Raw genomic sequence first — 22,871 nt, 5'->3', positions numbered from 1 at the left:
CCTTTCAAAGCACTTCATGGCTACAGACGTGTGCTACCGGTCAGTAGTCATTTAGGCAGGTTACCTTAGTGTCCTTGGGCACAGCGACTTTGGTGGTCTGCTTGAAACATGTTGGCATTACAGACTCAGACAGGGAAGACACTTGCCAGTTGGTCAGCGCATGTTTGGAGTACACGTCCTGGTAATCCATCTGCGGCCTTGTGAATGTTGACCTGTTTAAAGGTCTTACTCACATCAGCTACAGAGAGCGAGATCACAGTCGTCCGCAGCAGATGATGCTCTCATGCATGTTTCAGTGTTACTTGCCTCYAAGCGAGCATAGAAGTCATTTAGCTTGTCTGGTAGGCTTGTGTTAACTGGTTGATTTGCTAAATTCAATAGACCTGCAAGTGCTAAAAACAGAGTATCATCCAAATAGACTGACATGGATACAATATATTCGTAGTTAATATATTTTGTCTCACCTCTGTGTTTACCACCTACTATCAAACATTAATAATAAGTACTTCATAATATTACAGAAAATGTTGATGAGTGAATTATTTGTGCCTATCAYTAATGGCATTTGCAAGCCTAACTTTGAGTGAATATTTGTACAGCAAAAAGATGTAAGTTAGGTTAAAGATCAAAGGCGTCAGGTTTGGTACATTGTATTGATTTATTTACATAATTCTACTATATAAAACCCAAGGAATTCATAGAAAAGTATCAAACTGAAATTAAGTGCAGTACAAAATCTGTCTCGCATTGTTTAAAATACAACCTCGATTATATGAAATGTTCTAAAAAAATATTGACAATCGGGAAGGCAGATGGTGTTGAAAGGCTCACCCCACCCAACCACCACACACACGCCGCCGGTGGAGAAACAGGGGACATACCTACATTTGCATGTTGGGTTCTCCTCAGCATGTATGCCACATCAACGCATCTCACAAGGCAAAATATCTCATCTGACCTTCTTTTATGTACCCCGGTGCAGATATGGTCCAAATCTACACCGCCCCCACGAACTAACAATACAATGCTCCATTCAGGCTTCCCTCCATTCACCCTTCGCTGTCCCATCTCTACATTTCAGCTCTCTACACCATATCTGTCAAAGTGTCGCATGATGATGCCTAGCTCCAGCTCCACAGTGCCCATAGCAACTGTGTGCAGCCTATATCTGTCCGCCCCACTGTATACGAGGTCTGGGGAGCGCAGCTGGGGACCGCCACCCACAAAGGTTTGAGCTATCTGCTCTTGCCAGGATCCCAGTGGTCTCCAGGTCACACAGCGTACATGGTGGTGCCCTGGGCTGGAGGGCACATGGCAATATCCATAACCATACAGCTGACAGCGCCCAAATGAATCCTGGTGCCAAACCTGCAGGTGAAGCTTGGGCCAACCTGAAGGGGAATAAAAGACAAATGAGTCTTACCCTGGTATTACCCTGAAAACTAGGCTTGGTAGATGTGACTATGTATATACTGTAGCTAGCTTTCGATTTACATCTGTGATGAACTGTTACTTTGAAATTGCCAGGAAGCTAGTTTGTTACCTTGCAGTCCTTTAGTGGTGTAGTGCAGATCAATGGGATGACTCCAGTATGCCATATCCCCCGTCTGAGGCAAATCCACCTGGGTCTGCCCCTCCTTCAGGCCAGAGAGAAGTCTCCATGCACCTCCTTACATAACGAGATAAGTGTTGTTGGAAACTGAGAATCARAACCATAACGGATAAGGTAAAGTACACATCATACTCAATAAAATAATCTGATTATAACGAAAAACACCTGTATGAATTCCCCATTTACAGAAGAGACTGCTCTGAGGGAAGCCGCTAGCCCCAACGATCTGACCGATAATGTGCAACTCTGCCATTACCGGTATCTGTGCAGCTCCTTTGCCTGCAGGTAGAGAACATAATAACGTTGAATTGGTGTAAATCTCTGTTTACAGTCACTAGCTAGCTGGGATTAACGTTAGTTAAGAGTAACGTTATAGCTAGCTGGCTAACGTTAGCTAGCCTCGTAGGGTCAAAAGATACATTCGTCAACATAGCTGGCCTGCAAAATGGTTGTTGGTTAGCTAGCAAGCTAGCACATTTGATTAGTTAACGTTTCAACAATTTATATAAAACATTGCCAGTGAAAAACAATAATAATGTAAAAAACATACCCCAAGGATTCACTTAGATGAAAATCCCGAGGCCACCATGATCCTCATTTCCTTGGAAACCAAACAGGAAACTACGGAAGCTGACGATAGAAAGCAGGCAAAACGCGCATTCAAAATCCACAGATTGACTGCTCTGTTCCCTTCCTTCGACAGTCAGTATGGATTGTTGGATGACCTTGTAGGAAACTAGGGAAATTAATTGTCCACTAGTTTATTGCCATGGAAATGTTTTCTTACACATACACTGCACAATAGTATAGCTGGCTGTGTACATTTCTATCAATAAAATATATGTAATGTAGGGGAGAGTGGTGTCAGTTGAGCCAAATGGTCTATGCGTGCACCACCCTTGTTTCTAGGAAACAATGCACAAAATGTATATTTTGACCAAATATTTAGGATGAGGTCCTCATTTCATGTAGTCTGTGAAGGAAGAAACCACGTGGGAAAAAGTGGTAAGCAAGTTATGTCCAAATAATGGATTTTCACCAAGTCAAATTAATATATTGTGTTAAAGATTTCATGATGCTTGCTTGTATCTAATCAAAAATAGATCATTTTAGGATTGTTTTATACATCAGTTGGGGTCTCTATAAGCTTCAATATGTTGCCCTAAACCTAGCATCAGTGGTGGAAAAAGTTGCCAAATGTTATACTTGAGTAAAACTATGTATATCTTAATAGAAAATGACTCAAGTAAAAGTGAAAGTCACCCAGAAAAATACTACTTGAGTAAAAGTTTTAAAGTATTTGGTTTTAAATATACTTATGTTTCAAAAGTAAATGTAATTGATAAAATATACTTAAGTATCAAAAGTAAAAGTATAAATCATTTAACATTTCTTATATTAAGCAAACCAGACAGCACAATTAKATTTTTATTTTTATTTTTTACAGATAGCCAGAGGCACACTCCAACACTCAGACATAATTTACAAGTGAAGAATTTGTGTTTAATGAGTCCGCCAGAACAGAGGCAGCAGGGATGACCAGGGATGTTCACTTGATAAATGCGTGAAATTGACAGTAAAAGTAAAAGTTGTCAAAAATATAAATAGTCATGTACAGATACCCCAAAAAACTACTTAAGTAGTACTTTAAAATATTTTTACTTAAGTATTTCATACCACTGCCTAGCAGGAAGTGCATCCTTTTAGCTGTGTGGGCTAATATAGTCTAAATGTTTGCCTTGGGTAAGTTTAGCCAATGGCTATGGGGTAAGTTGAGCCAATATGTGAGCCAATATGGTTGAGCCAATATGGTTGAGCCAATATGGTTGAGCCAATATGGTTGAGCCAATGGCAAGTTGAGCAAATGTCAGTGTTTCTTCCCAGACTTAATGCAAAGTATTATCACTGGGATATGAGGTAACAACAGGGCCTGGCCTATGTCAAAAGTGTAAAAAAAAAGTACAATGTTTTTTTTTAGGTGATAAGCCTGTATTGAAATATGCTTAAAATTGCACTATGCAGAAATCGCTTCACCATTTCCTGGTTGATAAAACTCAAATAGTCGCCTAATTTCAGTTTATTTGAGAAAATAACTTAGTATAGTATGGAGAATCATTGTACCATCTAAACCACTGTGAAATATATTTTCCATAACCAAAACTATTGTTGTTTCAGCTGTTTGWAGCTGGTGAAACAAAAACAAAATGAATAGAGCAAAACCAAWACTTAAGAACAGGAAGCATAGAAATAGCACACATAGAAACAGATATACCGCTTCTTAGACTTGCTTTCAAGTAGGATGATAGATCTATAACTCACATTTATATGTCGATTTGGTCGGGTCGCCCAAAAAGCTACATATTGCCACTTTAAAATGATTGAAAGACAAGAAAGTGATTGTTATTGTGTTGAATTGTGTTTGTGAAATAAAGATAGACATGGTTTTAGAAGGGTAGGCGGCTAAATTTACCCCATACTTGGGGTAAGTTGTGCCAAGAGACCACTTTTTTTGTACAAGCTATGTTTTCAAAATTGTAATGTTTACATTAATTGTGATTATTTCCAGGGATACACAACATTCATAAATATATGTAGATATCTTTTAAATAAATAATACTATATTTCCCTTGACAGAGTGACGCTGAATGTAAAAAATTGCTCCACTTACCCCACTCACCCCTAATGTGATGATGCATTAATGTGTGCTAGGCTACACAAGGCTGCGTATTGCTCGCTATGGGAATGAAAGAGACAAGAAAGCACAAAACATTTTCTATCGAACACTGGCATTTATTTAAGCAACATATAAATAAGGAAACGAAACAATGACAATGAACTTAGCTAACACATGGCAGAGCAAAAGTTAAGGAGATAGGTATGGTCCCGTGTGGCTCAGTTCGTAGAGCATGGCGCTTGCAACGCCAGGGATGTGGGTTCATTCCCCACGGGGGGACCAGGATGAATATGTATGAACTTTCCAAATTGTAAGTCGCTCTGGATAAGAGCGTCAGCTAAATGACTTAAATGTAAAATGTAAATGGGCAAATAGTTATAAAGACAAGGTATGCTTACATTACGTTACTTAAAACGGCATCAAGAAATCCACGCTCTCTCCATAGCCAGAGGGTGACAGCAGACAGGTTGTAATCAAATAAATTATATCAAAGATAAGATAAAATAGCTCAAATGTTTTGCATCAGTACATATCACTTACAAAGGGTGGCAACAATAAGAGGCAATTATTGCCCTTGTATTTTCATAAAGGATGAACAGGAGGATTGAAAGTCTTGACGGTAGGTAAATCATCATTTCCCCCCTAGAATGAAAATCCCCCACAGTCAAAGGCATCAAAGTCTGAGTCTGCCCCCTCAAAGTCAAAGCTGTGGAAGTGAGGAGAGTCAACAACAGTCTGGTTGCAGGAGTGGTATGCCCCTGCTGAYCCCAGGTTAGAGAAGTCTGTGGTGGGCGGCAGGTCAGGAGGCCTTACGTCAGGATTAGCAGGAGAGCATGCACCCAGGTAACCCATGGCAGAGGAAGCAGCGGCCCCTCCCATCAGCAGATACACAGCCCTCACTGCCTGGGCATCATGGCTGGTGCCATGGCGCAGACAGCCCACTGAACGACTAGTCCCTTTGTCCCTCTTCATGTGGGGAGATTTCTGACCTGTGGTGGAGGGTGGAGAGAATGTCATGCACATCCTTAGTTGCTGTCTACTCTACGCCACTGGACTGCAGGCTTTTTTTCCTACAGACTCAACCAAAGAAAAACTGAAACAGTCACGTAGACAGTGGTTAAATTAATTCAGAGACAAAATTGCATAAACAAGTTTGTATAGTAATGTCCGTAAGTCCTGTATTTCTCACCATTTTCCTTTTGTTGAATGTCGCCTGTGGTTGGCCCAGGAGAATTTGGCCCAGCAGAGATTAAGCCAGGAGAGGTTGGCCCAGGAGATCTCGGCCCAGGAGATAAGATCTCCATATCACTGAGCGGTGGAGTTGGGGAATCTTTGTCAGAAATGGGGTCTGGAAGCGGGTCTCTGTCAGTGATGCATCGTGTCGAAGCATTATGGCGTCTACAGGAGGACATTGGTGACGATACACTCTGTAGAGTAGAAAATTGTATAGCTGTGATATCAAACCGTTGAGGAAGAATACCCTACCTCTTGCAATGCTATCGCTCACAGTCACATCACTGACAACATTCCCAGTTTGTTCAAATGAGGAGGGCGGATTAAGATTCAAATTAAGGAGGCATAGACTCACCTCTCGCACTTTCCTCAGCATGTTGACCCATTGACTGAGGAGAGAATATGACACATTATTACTTCAGTAATACTCAGAACATAGTTTCATCGACGTGAGATGAAAGAAAGTAAATCGCTGACACTGCACAATGGTGCCAACTCCAGTAATCCCCATCCCACCCCAGCCTCTATCTCACATTGCTCTGCCAACTGACCTGCAGTCTTCTGCGTTGTCAGCCAGTAGCAGCAGGAACTTCTCCTGAGGCAGGATCAGAGCAAAGCAGCAGTCCCTGCGTCCTCCAGAGGGCAGCTTGGGCAGGTCCAGGATCTCCCTGCCCTCCACGATGGCCTCACAGCCCCCCTGCAATGCCACCATCTGGTCAGGAGGGGACACTGCATCGCGACTCACCAACACACAGCCGTCAGCTGTCAATATGAGGTACCTCTCCTTCCATTGTTTGAACATAAAGCCACCTGGAAGTGAGAGGTGGAGGTTGGTAGCGCAGGGGACAGGAAGCAGGAAGAGTGCATGATGGATGGTGAGAGAGCGGAACAAACAAAGATGAAGCTCTTTAGAGGCACTTAGGACTACATACATTTTTCAGAACAGAAATATTTAACACCCAAAGCACGATGGCAGGATTAACCATGTGTGTTAGGTCTATACTTTTGTTTCAAAGCAGATTTGTTTAAGACTACCAAGAAACACTCTGTGTGACTCTGATTTAGCCCACTGCAGTACAAGGTTAAACTAACTTTTTCACAATGATGATGATGATGGAAGCAGTGTGCCAGTGGTTACAAACATGTCCACTCTCTGCTTCCTATTCTCTCCTCCTTTAGGATTAAAACAAGTCACATGGTTGGAGGATCAAGAGGGGGCTGGACCAAGCAGATAATACTGCCTATAGCGTGCACTTGAACTAGAATAAACAGTGCCACACATCTGGATCCACTCACTACATCTGCAAACCAAAGTGATGCACTTCATCAGAGCATATAGAACAATCAGTCCAGGACAGGAGACAGTCTGAACAGCTGTTAGCCCACTAGCATATGGCATTTGACTGCATCATATGACCATGTCCTAGTTAATTGATACAAATGATGTGGTCTGATCTACTAATCTATTCTTGATCTATTCCTGCCCTAGATTGTCTGTGCCAGAACTCCAAAGCACTATTTTTCTCTGCATTTGCCCAACTAATTCCACGTTATGCAATGCATGGTATGTTGATGGAACATGCCCCACTTATTTTACATCAACAGATTTTTTTTCCACCTAGTCAGCTCTGAGATTCAAACCAGCATCCTTTCAGTTATTGGTCCAACGAGCTTAAACCACTAGGCTACCTGGCGCCCACTCCTAAGTGTCCTGTACTTAGTAACAATTTATACATGCTGTATTGATGCCCGTAAAACTCAATAGATCTAGCTTAGCACCGGACATAGACTGTAAAACATTTCCCCGTTGTCATAATGCAAAAGAAGCTTGTCTGTTTATGCTAGCCATCATCTAATAAATATTTCTATGGATTTTACATAGGCTTCAATTTGGTCCCAAAACTCACAACTGAAGATAATCATTCATTTACAGAAATTAATACATTTAAAAAAAACATCCATTAAATGTAGATTACAATAATAATTAAAGTAACGTCCTACCAATTATTACTACTAAACAAAAATAATGAAGTAAAAGAGAGGAGAACTAGTGTCTTACCATACTTCCTGAGAAATCCACGGTGAATCCCTGCAACACTCATATTTAAAGGTTAGCCTCCATGAGAGACAAGGCGCAAGAGATGGAGAGAGCGATGGCTGTATTTAGGAAGGGTGCAAAGTGGGCGAGTGAGCATGCCTGTGTGTGTTTGGTATGTTTTAGTGCCGAGGCATAATCCCCATTCAGCTGGAGCATCCCACACAGGGGCAGTTCAGAAGCTTGGAAGTAGATTGGGTTTACTGTCCTTAGGCAAGCCAAGTACAATCACGTAAACAACACTTGCCAGTGCAAATCAAAAGTATAATACTGAAGTATGAATGGTCAAATCTAATGCAAAATTCCTAACCTACAAAATGACCTATAGCCTAACCATTTGTGCAACATTTTCACTCATGCATATAGAATTAGAGAAAGCACGCATTCACTGGGTAAAGCACATATAATCTGTACTGTCTATTGTGCTATTACTGACATGATGCATAACCACCAGCTTCTCTCTTCTCTTGAGCCACTTGATAATATTTCCTATCGATACTTGCATGCACTAAAATCACTAAAACTTGCACTATGACTCAGTGATTCAAGTTCTCAATCAATAAAACATGCACTATGACTCAGTGATTCAAGTTCTCAATCAATAAAACATGCACTATGACTCAGTGATTCAAGTTCTCAATCAATAAAACATGCACTATGACTCAGTGATTCAAGTTCTCAATCAATAAAACATGTACTATGATCAGTGATAGTTCTCAATCAATAAAACATGTACTATGACTCAGTGATTTAAATTCTCAATCACTAAAACATGTACTATGACTCAGTGATTCATGTTCTCAATCAATAAAACATGTACTATGACTCAGTGATTCAAATCCTCAATAATTGGTGTATTTCTTAATCTTAATCCCATTAACACTTTCATGTGAAGTCAACAACAACCCCCTGTGGTGGGGTGCAATGAGATCCCATTGACAATCCCTCACTGTCTTCTGACCCCAGATTATGGCGGCCGCAAGGGATTGCTGTATCTCACCACAGATGGTTTGTGGGAAATAGGAATGGACAGACTGATACCATGTTAATCTTTAATAATCTATGTGAATGTTGCAGCATAAATCCCATATGGTTTTAAAATATCATACATAGAACAGACATTAAGCATTTTGCTGCAGGATAACATGGATAACAGTCATTCACATCTCTGCAGATAAACACTTTATTTGTTTGTTTTTCATAAGAACTTTAACAATGAAAACTGACATAAAGTTTTCTCATACGTGCATCCATCCTTTATCATATGCTAGCATATTCTTTCATACGAAGATGTGCTTTTCTGTCATTCATTATTTGAATATCCAGATGAGAGATCATGTATAACATCTTGTTTTTCAAGCCTGGCTCTGAGGACCAACAGGGTGTGTAGGCTTTTGCTCCGGCCCAGCACCGTCAAACAAGGTTAATTTTAGGCTTGATAATTATTAGTTGATTATTTGAATCAGGTAGTATTAGCCATCGATGAACCCCAAGGACTATGATTGAAGAGCACTGCTATGGCATGAGATCGTGCTGTTCTGGCCTAGGACATTTTAATGCAGTGTTGTGATTCTAAGAACATCCACAAGGGAGCAGTAATACCCCATGTACTGTATGTTGAATGTTTTTTATGTTGCCATGAAATAGGGTTGTGACTAGATGGAGTACAGCTACGACCCGAAGGTGACTTTTCGTAGCAGGTTATGAGAACGTTTTAGCTAACCTTAACCGGTTTCCWAACCTACTACGTTAATTCTCCTAACCTGCTGCGTAAGTTCTATTAACATGCTACATAAAAGTCACTTCTGGTCATAGCTGTACACTGAAGGAAGCTGTGAGACAGGCCAAATGGACCACAGATACACCCATGTCCATAATGCTGAAACTGACCTAGAAGAGATGAAAAGGGAGAAGGGAAAAAGAGGGGAAAAAATATTTTAAAAATACTAAATACAAAAAAATGGTGTGTGTATGAAAGTGTGTAGATATATGTGAATGCACTCCTAGCGCCCCCACCCCTCTCAGCCCGCACAGTTGTGAGCTCTAATTTTAATTACGTTTTTTCTTTTTTCTTAATTTTTTAAAACACCACAAACTCATGTCGGGAAAAGAAAAAGGTMAAACTAATTTARGCCTGTTCTGATAAAAACCTTAGGGCATTTAGCCTCGGGGGATGCCTTGCTTGACCACACCCTCCTTCCTTGCTCCTGGCCTGCCCTGCCTCTTCCACCAATCCATTTGTTTTTATGGACAGAAAAGAGCAGAAGCTCTGAGCTGTCCGATCAGGTCCATTGTCTACTGTCTGGCTGTACACCACTTAGTCAAAACCAGGAAATAGCCTACTACTAAATCCGCTGTTTCCTCATTTTAGAAACACATCCGGCTAGTTTTGAAGAGTGAAATTTGCCCCTGAAATTAGATAKATTTTATTTACATAATTTTAATGATAAAAAAGTAGGCCTATACGTTTGTTTTTGCATGTGTAAAGTCTGCTGTCTCTAAAATAATAATCTTACTAACCATTTCACTGTTTTCTCAACTAACTGGTATATCATGTTATGACAGTGGATTTAGATGTGGAAACAATGTTGATTCAACCTGTTTTTGCCCCGTGGTTAATGTCTACATTTGTTTCTGCCCCGTGGTGTCACGACTTCTGCCGAAGTCGTTGCCTCTCCTTGTCCGGGCGGTGTTCGGCGGTCGACGTCACCGGTCTTCTAGCCATCATCGATCCATTTTTCATTTTCCATTGGTTTTGTCTTGTCTTCCCACACACCTGTTGTCAATCCCATTCATTACCTGTTGTGTATTTAACCCTCTGTTTCCCCTCATGTGTTTGTCAGAGATTGTTTTATGTCAAGTGTTGATTCTTGGTGTATAGGTGCGCGACGGGTCCTCGTACCCATGTTTATTTTATGTATGTATATTTTAGTGTTTGGAGCATGTTATGTGGACATTTATTAAAAGTCTCCATTTACACTTCGTTTAACTCTCCTGCGCCTGACTTCCCTGCCACCTATACACACGACGTTGACACGTGGTTAATGTCTACATTTGTTTCTGCCCCGTGGTTAATGTCTACATTTGTTTTTGCCCCGTGGTTAATGTCTACATTTGTTTCTGCCCCGTGGTTAATGTCTACATTTGTTTTTGCCACGTGGTTAATGTCTACATTTGTTTCTGCCCCATGGTTAATGTCTACATTTGTTTTTGCCCCGTGTTTAATGTCTACATTTGTTTTTTCCCCGTGGTTAATGTCTACATGTCACGTTCCTGACCTGTTTTCTCTTGTTTTGTATGTGTTTAGTTGGTCAGGGCGTGAGTTGGGGTGGGCATTCTATGTTATGTGTTTCTATGTTGGTTTAAATGGGTTGCCTGATATGGTTCTCAATTAGAGGCAGGTGTTTTACATTTCCTCTGATTGAGAACCATATTAAGGTAGGATGTTCTCACTGTTTGTTTGTGGGTGATTGTCTTCCGTGTCTGTGTATGTCACACCACACGGGACTGTTTCGGTTGTCGTTCGTGTATGTAGTCTGTTCCTGTTCGTGCGTTCTTCGTGTCTATGTAAGTTCTCATGTTTAGGTCAGTCTACGTCGTTTTGTTATTTTGTATCATTCAAGTGTAGATCGTGTCAGTGTTCGTCTTGTCAATAAATTCATTATGTCAGAATACCTCGATGCGTATTGGTCCGATCCCTGCTTCTCCTCTTCAGACGAAGAGGAGGAGAGCAACCGTTACACTACATTTGTTTTTGCCCCGTGGTTAATGTCTACATTTGTTTTTGCCACGTTTATACTATGACAGACACCTTAATGCATACTTTTACATTATATGATGTGAGCTAAACATACAAAATAATTTTTTACGTTAAATATTTAATTGAAATACTATAGAATTCCATTCATTATGGAGCAGGCTTTCCCAAATTCGGTCCTGGGCCGAGGAGTGTTTCTTCAACGGTTGAGTGTGCATGAAGGTCAATAAAGTAAGTGAAGAGAGGGGAGGGAGGAAAAATGGAGGGAAAAAATGTCAAGAGCTAAAGTTTGCCCATAGAGTAATTCAACCGATGTTGAGAGACTGTCTAATACTCGCGCACTATTTGCTTATTACAAACTAAATTCAGTATCGAAAATAGACCAACTAGCTGGATTTGATGTATCCTATTTTCTGAACTCGACTCCTCGAAGGAGCAAAASTATTTCAAGAATTCATAGTCTAAAGTATACTTTTTGGAAAGCAGCTGAAACCTTCAAGAAACAAAGTCTAACATCTGGATACTGTGCGAGGAAGATGACTCATTCAGGAATCGTGTAAATATGTCTGAGGCATAGTGGAGAGCAATCTTATTCTTCAAGAGCAAACCTGAACGAGGATGAACGGCAGCGGAGGGTGTGTGCCGTTATTTGTTCTTCTGTTGATGGATATAGCTACAGTGCTAGGCCTACCTGTGCCAAGTGAGTCAGCATGGACGATAACGGAGGTGCTGTCATACCGTATATTTTATTATTTGAAAAACCTTTTAAAATGTATATGTTTTTCCTTCATTATGGTTTATCTTACTTACGAAGGTTTTAGACTGATATAGTTACAGATGTAGGTTTTTAATTTGAGCCAGTTTGCTACAGCAGGAAAGAATCCTGCAGCAACAGAAAATGTTAATTATTACGTGGTGTAACGAACGTCGTCGGGAGAAGGAGAAGACCCAAGGTGCAGCGTGATACGTGTTCATATTATTTATTTGAAACTGAACACTGAATACAAAATAACAAAAGGAATAACCAGAACAGTTCTGACAGGTGCAACAAACACTAAACAGAAAACAACTACCCACAAACACAGGTGGAAACAGGCTACCTAAGTATGGTTCTCAATCAGAGACAACGATAGACAGCTGCCTCTGATTGGGAACCATACCAGGCCAAACACATAGAAATACAAAAAGTAGAAAACAAACAATAGAACACCAGAATAGAATGCCCACCCAAACTCACGCCCTGACCAACCAAAATAGAGACATAAAAAAGATCTCCAAGGTCAGGGCGTGACATACCCCCCCCCCCCCCCCCCAAAGGTGCCGGCCGCAAAAACCTGAACCTATAAGGGAGGGTCTGGGTGGGCATTTCACCGCGGTGGCGGCTCTGGTGCGGGACGTGGACCCCGCTCCACCTTAGTCTTGGCCCACTTAGGTGGCGCCTCTGGYGCGGGGACCCTTACCGCCGACCCCGGACTGGGGACAGGAGGGAGACTCTGGCGGCTCCGGACAGGAGGGAGACTCTGGCGGCTCCGGACAGGAGGGAGGGAGGGGGTGGGTGTCCCACCTGTTTTTTTTATGAAGCGTTTCAGTTTTTGAAGAGCCCGGCCAACGTAACCTTATCTCTGGGTAAGCCGGTACAGGTGCTCTGTACTCTCCAGGGAGATGGGGGTTGAGAGGAGCCTCCGGATGTGGTGTGGTTGAGGGACGGTCAATCCCTGGATTACGCTGACACCAATCAAGTGCAAGTGCCTGTCACTGACTGAAGGAGGTGTCCGATTCTCCCTCTACTCTCAATATCACAGGCTTAGACTGTCTTATTTGCATGCCACACGTAGAACGAATCAAAATCAAATCAAATTGTATTTGTCCCATACTTTGTAAACAACAAGTGTAGACTATCAGTGAAATGCTGATTTAARGGTCCTTTTCCAACAATGCAGAGTTAAAGATAAATAAAGAAAACATTTACATAGTGACATGAGGAAAAAACATTTCTATTGTTATGTATTGTGTGATGTAAAATATATTTTCAGAGGCAATTCTTTCATAAAAGAGTGTTGATAAAATCAAAAGCATTCATTATCTCACTGACCACCTCTCTGACTGTCACCATTTAGGCCTCAACCATAACAGGAGCTTCTCCTGTGAAGCACACAACAGTAAAGGTGTGCCTACCTCAGCCTCTGGAACTGTGACAGGTCCATTCCAACAGGGCAGGGGTGCAACAGACATTACTTAACATGCTGATTGGATTGGTTTTATCCATGACTATCTCTCTTTCTGTCTTGGAATAGTGGTTCCCTCCCAGGCACAGAAAGTCCAAGTTGTAGAGGTCACCAACTCTTCCCTACACATCTCCTGGGAGCCTGGCTTTGGAGGGGTATATCCTGTCTCTGTGTGTTCTATACAGGTAAGACTAATCCAAGAAACTGGTGTGATTGACTATAGAATAGTCTAGATACAGAGCCAATCTAAAAGTAACTGCTCATGAGTTATACACAGTGTATAAAACATTATGAACACCTGCTCTTTCCATGACATAGACTGACCAGGTGAATCCAGGTGAAGGTGTTATTAATGTTTTATGCACTCAGTGTACCATGGTTGATATTTCAGGCAGCTCCGTCTGGTCCTGACCGCAACACGTTGCGTAATCTCCTGATCCATAATCAGAATGTCAATGTACCACCTGCTCAACACCTGTTCCCTGAACTGAAGCCCTACACCTTCTATGACGTGAGGGTGGCTTGCCGTAGTAGTCAAGCTGCTTCCCCGTGGACACCATGGGGAACACTGCACACAGCTGAAGGAGGTAAGCTGTATGCCACGATCTTCTACCCACAACCCATCAGTGTTTATAAAATTCTATTACTGATAATGTTTTTCGTTATTATAACGTAGATGCAGGGAGTCAGGAAGCAGGTGCAGTTAGTGAGTTTAATAACAACGAACATGGAGCAATACAAAACACGAGAAGCGTCTGACATGGAAACAAAAACAATACTACCTGATGACTAATAACAAAAGAGTGCTATATAAAGGATAAGTAATCAAGGGATTAATGAAGTTCAGGTGTGACCGATGATGAGACAAGGTGTGCGTAATGATTTTTGCCAGGACAAGTGGTTAGAGACCGGTGACGTTGAGCGCCGGAGCGGGAGTCAACGTGATAGATATTTGTATTCACTTCTACATTTCTTAGTCATTTTGGCAGATGATTTCATCCTGAGTGACTTACAAAAAGGGAATTCAACAAGTGCAACAACACCTATGTAGCAGAGCTCAGTGACATACAGGAAATATGGGAGGAGCAACGATAGTAGTCTCAGTTGAGTGACTTGCTGTGAAAGACTGGTTTTGGAACAAAGATTGTTCTTGAAAAAACTATTTGGGAATTGGTTAAGCATTCTCAAGTGTTTTTGATCAAATAAACTGAAGGGATTAAATAAAGATTGTCAGTGCTATTCCTCTGAGATGGTAATAGACAGTCAAGTTTGCCAGTAGGAACACTCCTCCGCTCCATCCTCAGTGTTTTAAATATAAACCTCTATATTGAGCAAGCTGCCTGAGTGAAGGAGGAGGTACTGAGAGCAGGAGGGAAACACATTAAACATTGTCTATTCATGGTTTGGCAGAGGTGGTGCATTCCTGCTGTGTCCATAATGCTGCAGTGTGTTTGAATTAAGGCTAGAGGAGAGGCGGTTTTTCTCATGCTTTCCACAGTCTGCAATGTAGACATGCTTGTGAAAAAGGGAAAGAGAGACTTTCGAAGAGAAAGGGGAAACAGCCACTACCACAGTGGTGTAGTGCACATCAACACATGCTGACCTATAAATAATTTTCCTGAAGTAAAAAGTAGTCAGGAAAAAACGGCAATTCAATCAAATCAGTAACCAGAGTTGAAATAAAACACCCTTCTTTGTGCTGTGAGAATGTAAGTTTGGATTCATTTGATTTGATTAACTACACGATGTTGACTGTGTGGAGGAGAAAAAAAGACATCGTATTGGTTCATTCCATACGTTTGTTGTTGCAGGCAGTGGAAGACTCATGAATCTGAGGTCTTTGTGTAACCTAACCATTTAGACTCTTTACTCTGTCTCTTTATCTGAAGATAGCATGCACACGCATGAGGTGGCACAAATCTTTAAGGTGTGTGTGTGTGTGCGTGCGTGCGTGCGTGCGTGCGTGCGTGCGTGCGTGCGTGCGTGCGTGCGTGCGGGCGTGCGTGCGCTATACTTTGTGTTGTAAATAGAGCACATGTTCCCGACCTCCCCACAAAGATGTACAGGAATATTTTGGTACAGCTACAGTATATCTCTCAACAGGAGTCAGAGGGGCTTAGGCAGAGGGAGAGACAGACAGAGGGTTGGAGGGAGAGAGGGAGAGGGAGAGAAAGACGGGAGGGTTGGAGGGATAGAGGGAGAGAGACAGAGGGTTGGAGGGATAGAGGGAGAAGTGCTTGTGTTTTTGCTGGCTGAGGTAGAGCCACATCTTGAAACAATCAGCAGTGGAACACTCAGGGATGACATCCCTGGAGAGGGTCCAGTACAGGCTCCAGCCACCGCCCACGCTATGACTCACAACGTGATAGACAAAGATGTCTTTATTTACATTGTTGTCTTAATAAGATAAATATTATGCACAGAACCTTTCTTTAAATACACACTGGTTTTAACACCACGAGTCCAGTAGTGTATATTACAGATCATTTAATATGTTGTACACATATTTTTGTGTGTATCTGACAGTGCCAGAGGAAGCACCAGACAACGTGAGTGGACTGTTTAATGGAACATATGTTATTGCCAGCTGGTCCAAGCCACCAGGCAGATTAAATTGCCAAATACTGGGCTACAGAGTGGAATACCTCACTGCTACCATGTCCCAGGTAACTAACTAACTAACTAACTAACTAACTAACTAACTAACTAACAACACAACACACACACACAAACACACACACACACACACACACACACACACACACACACACACACACACACACACACACACACACACACACACACACAACACACACACCACACACACACACAACACACACACACACCACAGCACACACACACACACACATGTGGTAATGGGTATCTTTGCTGTTGTTCTGTTTCCCTGTCTTAGGCTGTTATGGAGTCAGTTCAGTCCTCTGAGCTAGCTATCCCGCTCTCCAGCCTCCTGGACAGTGTGTCCCTGAGTGTGAGTGCCTGTACTGTTACAGGTTGCGGCCCCTGGAGCCCAGTCCAATCCCTCAAACAGAAGCAGCCTGGTGAGTCTGGACAGAACCGAGGGAGACAACAGGATGGCTGTGATGGGTCCAGGAGAAGGGAAAACAGCAGGAGATTCAAAATGAATATTTGAGGGGCTTTGTTTTCTAGGTTGATTTAATCGGTAGCACATTATGGTGTCTGACATACTGTAGCTAACATACCTCTCTTTCCTCTGTTTTAGTTGTGTCCCTCCACCAGGCATTCTCCTGGCATTGGTGGTATGTGGTCATGGGGATTGCTGTCAGTCTGGCCTTGATAGGGTTCATCTTATATGCAATTATATTGCGACAAAGAGAGACATGCTTTGGGTATGTACCTATAGTTCTCCCTGTACAGTGGTGGGAAAAGTACCCAATTGTCATACTTGACAAAGTATAGATACCTTAATAGAAAATGACTCAAGTAAAAGTCATCCAGTAAAATTCTACTTGAGTAAAAGTACAATTATTTGGTTTTAAATATACTTAAGAATTAAAAGTAAATGTAATTGCAAAAATATACTTAAGTATCAAAAGTAAAAGTGTAAATAATTTCWAATTGCTTATATTAAGCAATATACATTTACGGATAGCCAGGGGCACATAACACGCAGACATAATTTACAAATGAAGCATTTGTGTTTAATGAGTCCGCCAGATCAGAGGCAGTAGGGATGCTCAGGGATGTTCTCTTGATAAGTATGTGAATTGGGCCATTTTCCTGTTCTACTAAGCATTCAAAATATAACGAGTACTTCTGGGTGTAAGCAAAAATGTATGGAGTGAAAAGTACATTATTTTCTTTAGGAATGAGGGGAAGTCAAATTCAAAGTTGTCAAAAATATGAATAGTAAAGTACAGATACCACAAAAAACGACTTAAGTAGTACTTTAAAGTATTTTTACTTAAGTGCTTTACACCACTGTCCCTGTATCACTTTGTTCCATTGTTTTTCATTACTGTCAGATGATTAATTTAAACCATCTGTGTGTGCAACAGGAAGGCATTTTACCCTATGAGGAACGCTGGTGGGGATTTTGTGGTGAGATACAGTGCAGGACGCACCTACAATCGGCAGTCAAACGAAGCCACATGTGAGTTGCCATGCCACTGACATAAGAGAAACAGTGCAGGGTGAGCGGATATATTAGTTATTTAACTGAATGACTTGGAATCAAATGATGTGTCGTGCAGGGTGAGAGTTCAGGCACAGATTTTGAGGCTTGGATTTCATCCTGTTGCTCAATGTTGTTCTGTGCCAGATGTGGAGAAGCAGAGTAGTGTTATGATCTGGCTGTTAACACAACRCTTTGGATTTAATTGAGAACAGAGTACAGATCTTGGTAGAGTCATATTGCTAGTATTCCTAGGGGTCAAGGCACCTACACCTTTTAATTGATTTATTCCAATAAAAATGGAAAACGGTCTAAATCAGGGGATCCCAAACTTTTTCACGCAGGCCCACCTTCCAATATTCGGGAACATTCCCCCCTGCACACACGCCACGTCTATTTCTATGGGTACAAGCACTGTTCATGACACAAACTGTTCACATCCCTCTTGTTGGTGGAGAGAACATTTAGCAGGTTTAAAGCTTATTTCCTGCAATTCTACACATTTTATCATTTCTAATGTGTATTGATGTGATATTTGAGTGACGTGAACATTACAACAAAATCTAAGGGCTTAAAAACCTAGTTAAATAAATATGGGCAAGTTGATCTGGACATTTCTGACAATTTATAAATAGCTCTCTAAGGTCTGAAATGACTGACATGACAAGAGGAACTGATGATGCACTTCCCAATTTAGAAATGTCACCTTGTGCATTCTACTATTACCACTTCCACGAGTAAGTTGAAAGCTGGACTGAGTTCCCCCCTGCCGACCCCTCGCAGGCGCGCCCCACAGTTTGGGAACCACTTGTCACGTTCTGACCTTAGTTRCTTTTTTATGTCTTTGTGTTAYGTTGGTCAGGGCGTGAGTTGGGGTGGGCAGTCTATGTTCTTTTTTCTAGGTTGTTTGTTTTCTATGTGTTTGGCCTGGTGTGGTTCCCAATCAGAGGCAGCTGTTTATCGTTGTCTCTGATTGGGAACCATATTTAGGTAGCCTGTTTTCCATTGTGTGTTGTGGGTGGTTGTTTCCGTTTCAGTGTTTTCACCATTCGGGACTGTTTTGGTTTTCATTTTGATTCTCTTGTTCTTTTTGTATTTTGTATTCATTCTATTAAAATATATTATGGATACGTACCACGCTGCACATTGGTCCGATATTTCCTACTCCTCAGACGAAGAGGACGAAAGCCGTTACACCACTGGTTTAAATCAAAGTTTTGGGGTGTGTTTGTTGATAGTGTGAATATAGCATTGTTATGGTGAGGTAAAKGGGAAGGAAAAATATATACTGTAAGCCTGGAGCAGCTTAACAATAATGGCTTCATGATCTGGGTTGTTTTTCAAAACCGCAGCAGAAAAATTATATCATGTGTTACTGAGCCGGGATTTCACAAYAACAACATCCCCTGTAAGGGATCACTCTGATGTGTTTTGGCAGTTGTTTAAGGACAGTGGGGGAGGATTCATGCTAAAGTTATTTTCCAAGATGTAATGTTTTCAGAAATCCCTGTTTCAGTGTAAGGGAGTATTATCTATCCCTTTCCACAGTGAACAGCCTGGTGATTTAGTGGTGAATTGAAGCAGAAGTTGCAGGACGTGATGATGGACAGTCACAAGCTGACCCTGTGCAAGACCCTTGGCGAGGGTGAGTGAGCTCTGACTGATGCCTTTATCATACATGATGTAACCTAGACATGAACTACTCAATCTAGGAGTAAACATCCCAGGCCCTTAAGAGGCTTATATCCCCAGATACACCCACCTGACTAACAACAAGTCCATGTCTTACTCTGCAGTGGTGTTTGGCTCTGTCCTAGAAGGGCTTCTGGTGCACCAACAGACTGTTCTCAAAGTAGCTGTGAAGACCATGAAGAGTGAGTGATCAGACAGTGTCAGTTGCCACCATGTCTCTCCCATATTTTACCTTAGTCACCTTCTCCTCCCTCTCACCTTCTCTTAGCTTCCATCTGCACTCACARTGAGATGGAGGACTTCCTCGGGGAGGCTGCTTGTATGAAGGAGTTTGACCACCCCAACGTCATGAGACTCCTTGGTGAGACAGACTGGGGTCGCTTGTCACAACTTTCTCCATCTACTATTAAAATGTGGTCAATAACCAAGTGTCTGATAAGGTTGTGTTATAAACTCCTAACCGTTTGACTGGATTCCTTCTTTAATTCCCCGTCTGCAGGCAGCAGAGAGAGGAGGCTACCCCTCCCCTGTAGTCATCTTGCCCTATATGAAGTTTCCTTCTCTACTCTAGACTTGGGGACAATCCTTTGGTCAGGTCCCTTCCGTCCCACACAGATCGGAAAGTTTGTTACACAAATACATTTTAGCGTTGTGGCCTTTCTCCTTTTATGCATTTTCCATTTGTGCTGCTGTATAGCACCCCCTGTTGGAGAACTGCCTTATCTAATCCTCTCCGTCTCCTCTCCATCCATCAGTCCCTGCCTTCTCAGATGCTGGTGAAGTTCATAACAGACACCGCACGGGGAATGGAATACCTGAGCAACAAGAGGTTCATCCATAGAGACCTGGCAGCGCGAAACTGCATGTGAGGATTCTCACCTCTGTTTAGTCAATATGTTCCACTCTTTCTCACACATACTCTTCAATATTTTTCTGTGAAAGTCTAGCATGTTGAGTGATACAAGTAACAATACAGTGTTTATTATGTTGTACATATCTGTCCTGCAGGCTGAATGAGAATATGACTGTCTGTGTGGCTGATTTTGGCCTTTCCAAGAATATCTATAACGGGGACTACTATAGACAAGGACGCATTTCAAAGATGCCAGTGAAATGGATCGCCATCGAGAGCCTGGCAGACAGAGTTTACACCACCAAGAGTGATGTGGTGAGAAATCCTTCCTGACTTGGTCTGGCTACATTATGTGCTCCATGTACGCCTCTGTATTCGTGTTTTAAAATCCTGCGACATACGGTGCATTCAGAAAGTATTCAGACCCTTCAGATGGAGGGAAAAAAGGTTTTTAGACATTTTTGCAAAACAGAAATACCTTATTTACATAAGTAATCAAGTTAGTATTAAGTAAGTACATAAGTAGTTAAGTAACAAGGACTAAATACAAGTACAACATTTGTGACAGTTGCTTATTATCTCTCTCTGAGTGGTCGTTTGGAGTGACTACGTGGGAGATAGCCGCTCGGGGGCAGACGCCCTACCCTGGAGTGGAAAACAGTGATATCTACAACTCCCTTAGACAGCGCAACCGCCTCAAACAGCCCCCTGGCTGCCTGGACACCTTGTGAGTTTCTAGTTCTGGATCTGTACACATAAATCCTTGAATAGTATGAGTTAGTTCATTGAATTATCGTTATTTGCTGGTATACAGTAGAGGCAACGTAACTTTCGTGGAGTACCTGAAGTTGTGTTTATTTCTTCTCATGTTGTATAAGCCTCAGTCGTCCCCTCCTCTCCTTCATACTGTAACTACTTCCTGATGTTCTCCTGCTGGCTGCTGAGTCCTAAGGGCCGCCCAGGGTTCCCCTCTGCGCTGTGACCTGGAGAAAGCCCTGGAGGGGATGCCTGAGCAGGAGGAGGCAGATGACCTGCAGATGACCTGCTCTACTTCAACATGGAAGAGCCCCCAGGGGCCATTGGGGTCTGGGAGCCCTTTGGACTGCCTCACCCGTCCTACTGGAAGAACATGGGCAATCTGGAAACAATCCAGGTGCATCATCATACTCATCATGATCATGCAGAACACTATGTTCTCTGCCCTCAGCCCAGCCCTATCTCAATGACTGTGTGGACAGCCCTCAGCACACGGCCCAGCCCTATCTCAATGACTGTGTGGACAGCCCTCAGCACAAGGCCCAGCCCTATCTAATGACTATGGTCAGCCCTCAGCACGAGGCCCAGCCCTATCTCAAMGACTCTATGGACAGCATGAGCTGAATGGCCTCCTCTTCAAGCCCCACTTTGCAGCTCCAGGCATCCCGCTCCTCCTCTCTCCTGCTGGACGGACAGGTCAAGGATGGGACCGTAGGGTGTTCAGGCAGTGAGACTTCGAGAAAATACACAGTGACTACCAGTGGTTGTTTAGAAATACTGAAAAATGTGGACTGAAATTCACTTTTTATTGAAATACTGTTGTGTGGTCAAATGAACAAGCTCTAAAGAAATAATTGATTTGTTGTGCACATACACTGCAGTAAATTATTACTAATGTSCAGCCCCCCATCACATGCTAAATATCTTCCCAATATTAAGTTAAGAAATCAAATCACCTAATTCATTGGCAGTGACTGTGTGTTATAAATTGGTATAATCTTCTACTGAAAGAAAGCTACATCAAACTGCAAGTGCATCAATACCTTTATTTAATAAACCAATGAACAAACTCATTAATAAACCAATCTTTGTTTTAAGAACACAAAGTTGTGAGTTCTCTCAAACTAAACAATGTATTGGATACAATAATGCATTCGTAGTGTTCACAGACTAGAGTCAGCATTAAACATACTAAAAACGAAAAAATACACAAACCCTAGTTACTACGTTAACAGCACAGTAACCATAATTAGTTCTATTGAGAAAAATAAGAATAATCAACATTATTATTAATAAATAAACAGAGAAGGTTTCAGGAAAAMCTGTAGTGTATGCAACACAAATGTTGTCAGTTGAAATGTAGCAGTTGAAGAAAGTACGGCACTCAACACATTCAATGTACTGTATGAGTGGTTATAGAGCTGTTCCAGTGGGATGGAAATTCAAGCGGAATAGTCAAATATGATCAAAGACATTTTTGTGTCATTAGTCTCAGAGTGCATTGTTTTAAAGGAAAAAACAATGCACTCTGTGACTATCTCCCACGTAGTCACTCCAAACGACCACTGAGAGAAAATAAGCAACCGTTACAAATGTTGTCCTTGTTACTGAAATACTTACTTAATAATTATGTAAATTAGGTATTTCTGTTTTACATTTTTCATAAAAGTACCAGCCACTATACTCTAGTTGGGCTTATAGTAGAAAGTACCAATGCAACTAATAAAGTTTGTTCAAACGATTTAGACACAGAAATGTACATTTGTATTGTCTACAAACAATGTGCACTGTGTGTGAGAGATGACATTAATTGAAATATGT

The 22,871-nt window shown here is 41.8% G+C and overlaps 2 protein-coding genes and 1 pseudogene across 2 annotated transcripts; 1 reads left to right on the top strand and 2 right to left on the bottom strand.

The window, feature by feature from the left end:
- Positions 1 to 634: 634 nt before the first annotated feature.
- Positions 635 to 2,266, bottom strand: b9d2 (B9 domain containing 2). Its single transcript, XM_023987188.2, has 4 exons — positions 2,163 to 2,266; positions 1,778 to 1,891; positions 1,544 to 1,669; positions 635 to 1,391 (listed from the first exon to the last, which is right to left on the bottom strand). Exons 2-4 carry the CDS (start codon positions 1,863 to 1,865, stop codon positions 1,078 to 1,080), a joined length of 528 nt encoding a protein of 175 aa, XP_023842956.1. The 5' UTR covers positions 1,866 to 1,891; positions 2,163 to 2,266; the 3' UTR covers positions 635 to 1,077.
- Positions 2,267 to 4,401: 2,135 nt separating this feature from the next.
- Positions 4,402 to 7,888, bottom strand: LOC111963674 (uncharacterized). The gene is made up of 5 exons (XM_023987187.2): positions 7,579 to 7,888; positions 6,071 to 6,329; positions 5,875 to 5,908; positions 5,476 to 5,713; positions 4,402 to 5,275 (listed from the first exon to the last, which is right to left on the bottom strand). The coding sequence occupies exons 1-5, from the start codon at positions 7,619 to 7,621 to the stop codon at positions 4,929 to 4,931; spliced, it is 921 nt and encodes a 306-aa protein (XP_023842955.1). The 5' UTR covers positions 7,622 to 7,888; the 3' UTR covers positions 4,402 to 4,928.
- Positions 7,889 to 11,989: 4,101 nt separating this feature from the next.
- LOC111963715 (tyrosine-protein kinase receptor UFO-like) lies at positions 11,990 to 22,791 on the top strand (annotated as a pseudogene).
- The last annotated feature ends 80 nt before the right edge of the window (positions 22,792 to 22,871 follow it).

This window comes from Salvelinus sp. IW2-2015, linkage group LG5 (genome assembly GCF_002910315.2).
Source record: "Salvelinus sp. IW2-2015 linkage group LG5, ASM291031v2, whole genome shotgun sequence".
In the NCBI taxonomy this organism is placed as follows: Eukaryota; Metazoa; Chordata; class Actinopteri; order Salmoniformes; family Salmonidae; genus Salvelinus; species Salvelinus sp. IW2-2015.
The sequence above is the reverse complement of the archived record's forward strand: the minus strand, read 5'-3'. Positions and strand labels throughout refer to the sequence as shown.

Excerpts from the sequence above, each read along its gene's own strand:
- b9d2 (XM_023987188.2), bottom strand. The coding sequence starts at position 1,865 with ATGGCAGAGTTGCACATTATCGGTCAGATCGTTGGGGCTAGCGGCTTC. Across the intron at positions 1,670-1,777 it reads TAAATGGGGAATTCATACAG|GAGGTGCATGGAGACTTCTC; the intron begins GTGTTTTTCGTT and ends TCGTTATGTAAG. Across the intron at positions 1,392-1,543 it reads CACCACTAAAGGACTGCAAG|GTTGGCCCAAGCTTCACCTG; the intron begins GTAACAAACTAG and ends ATTCCCCTTCAG.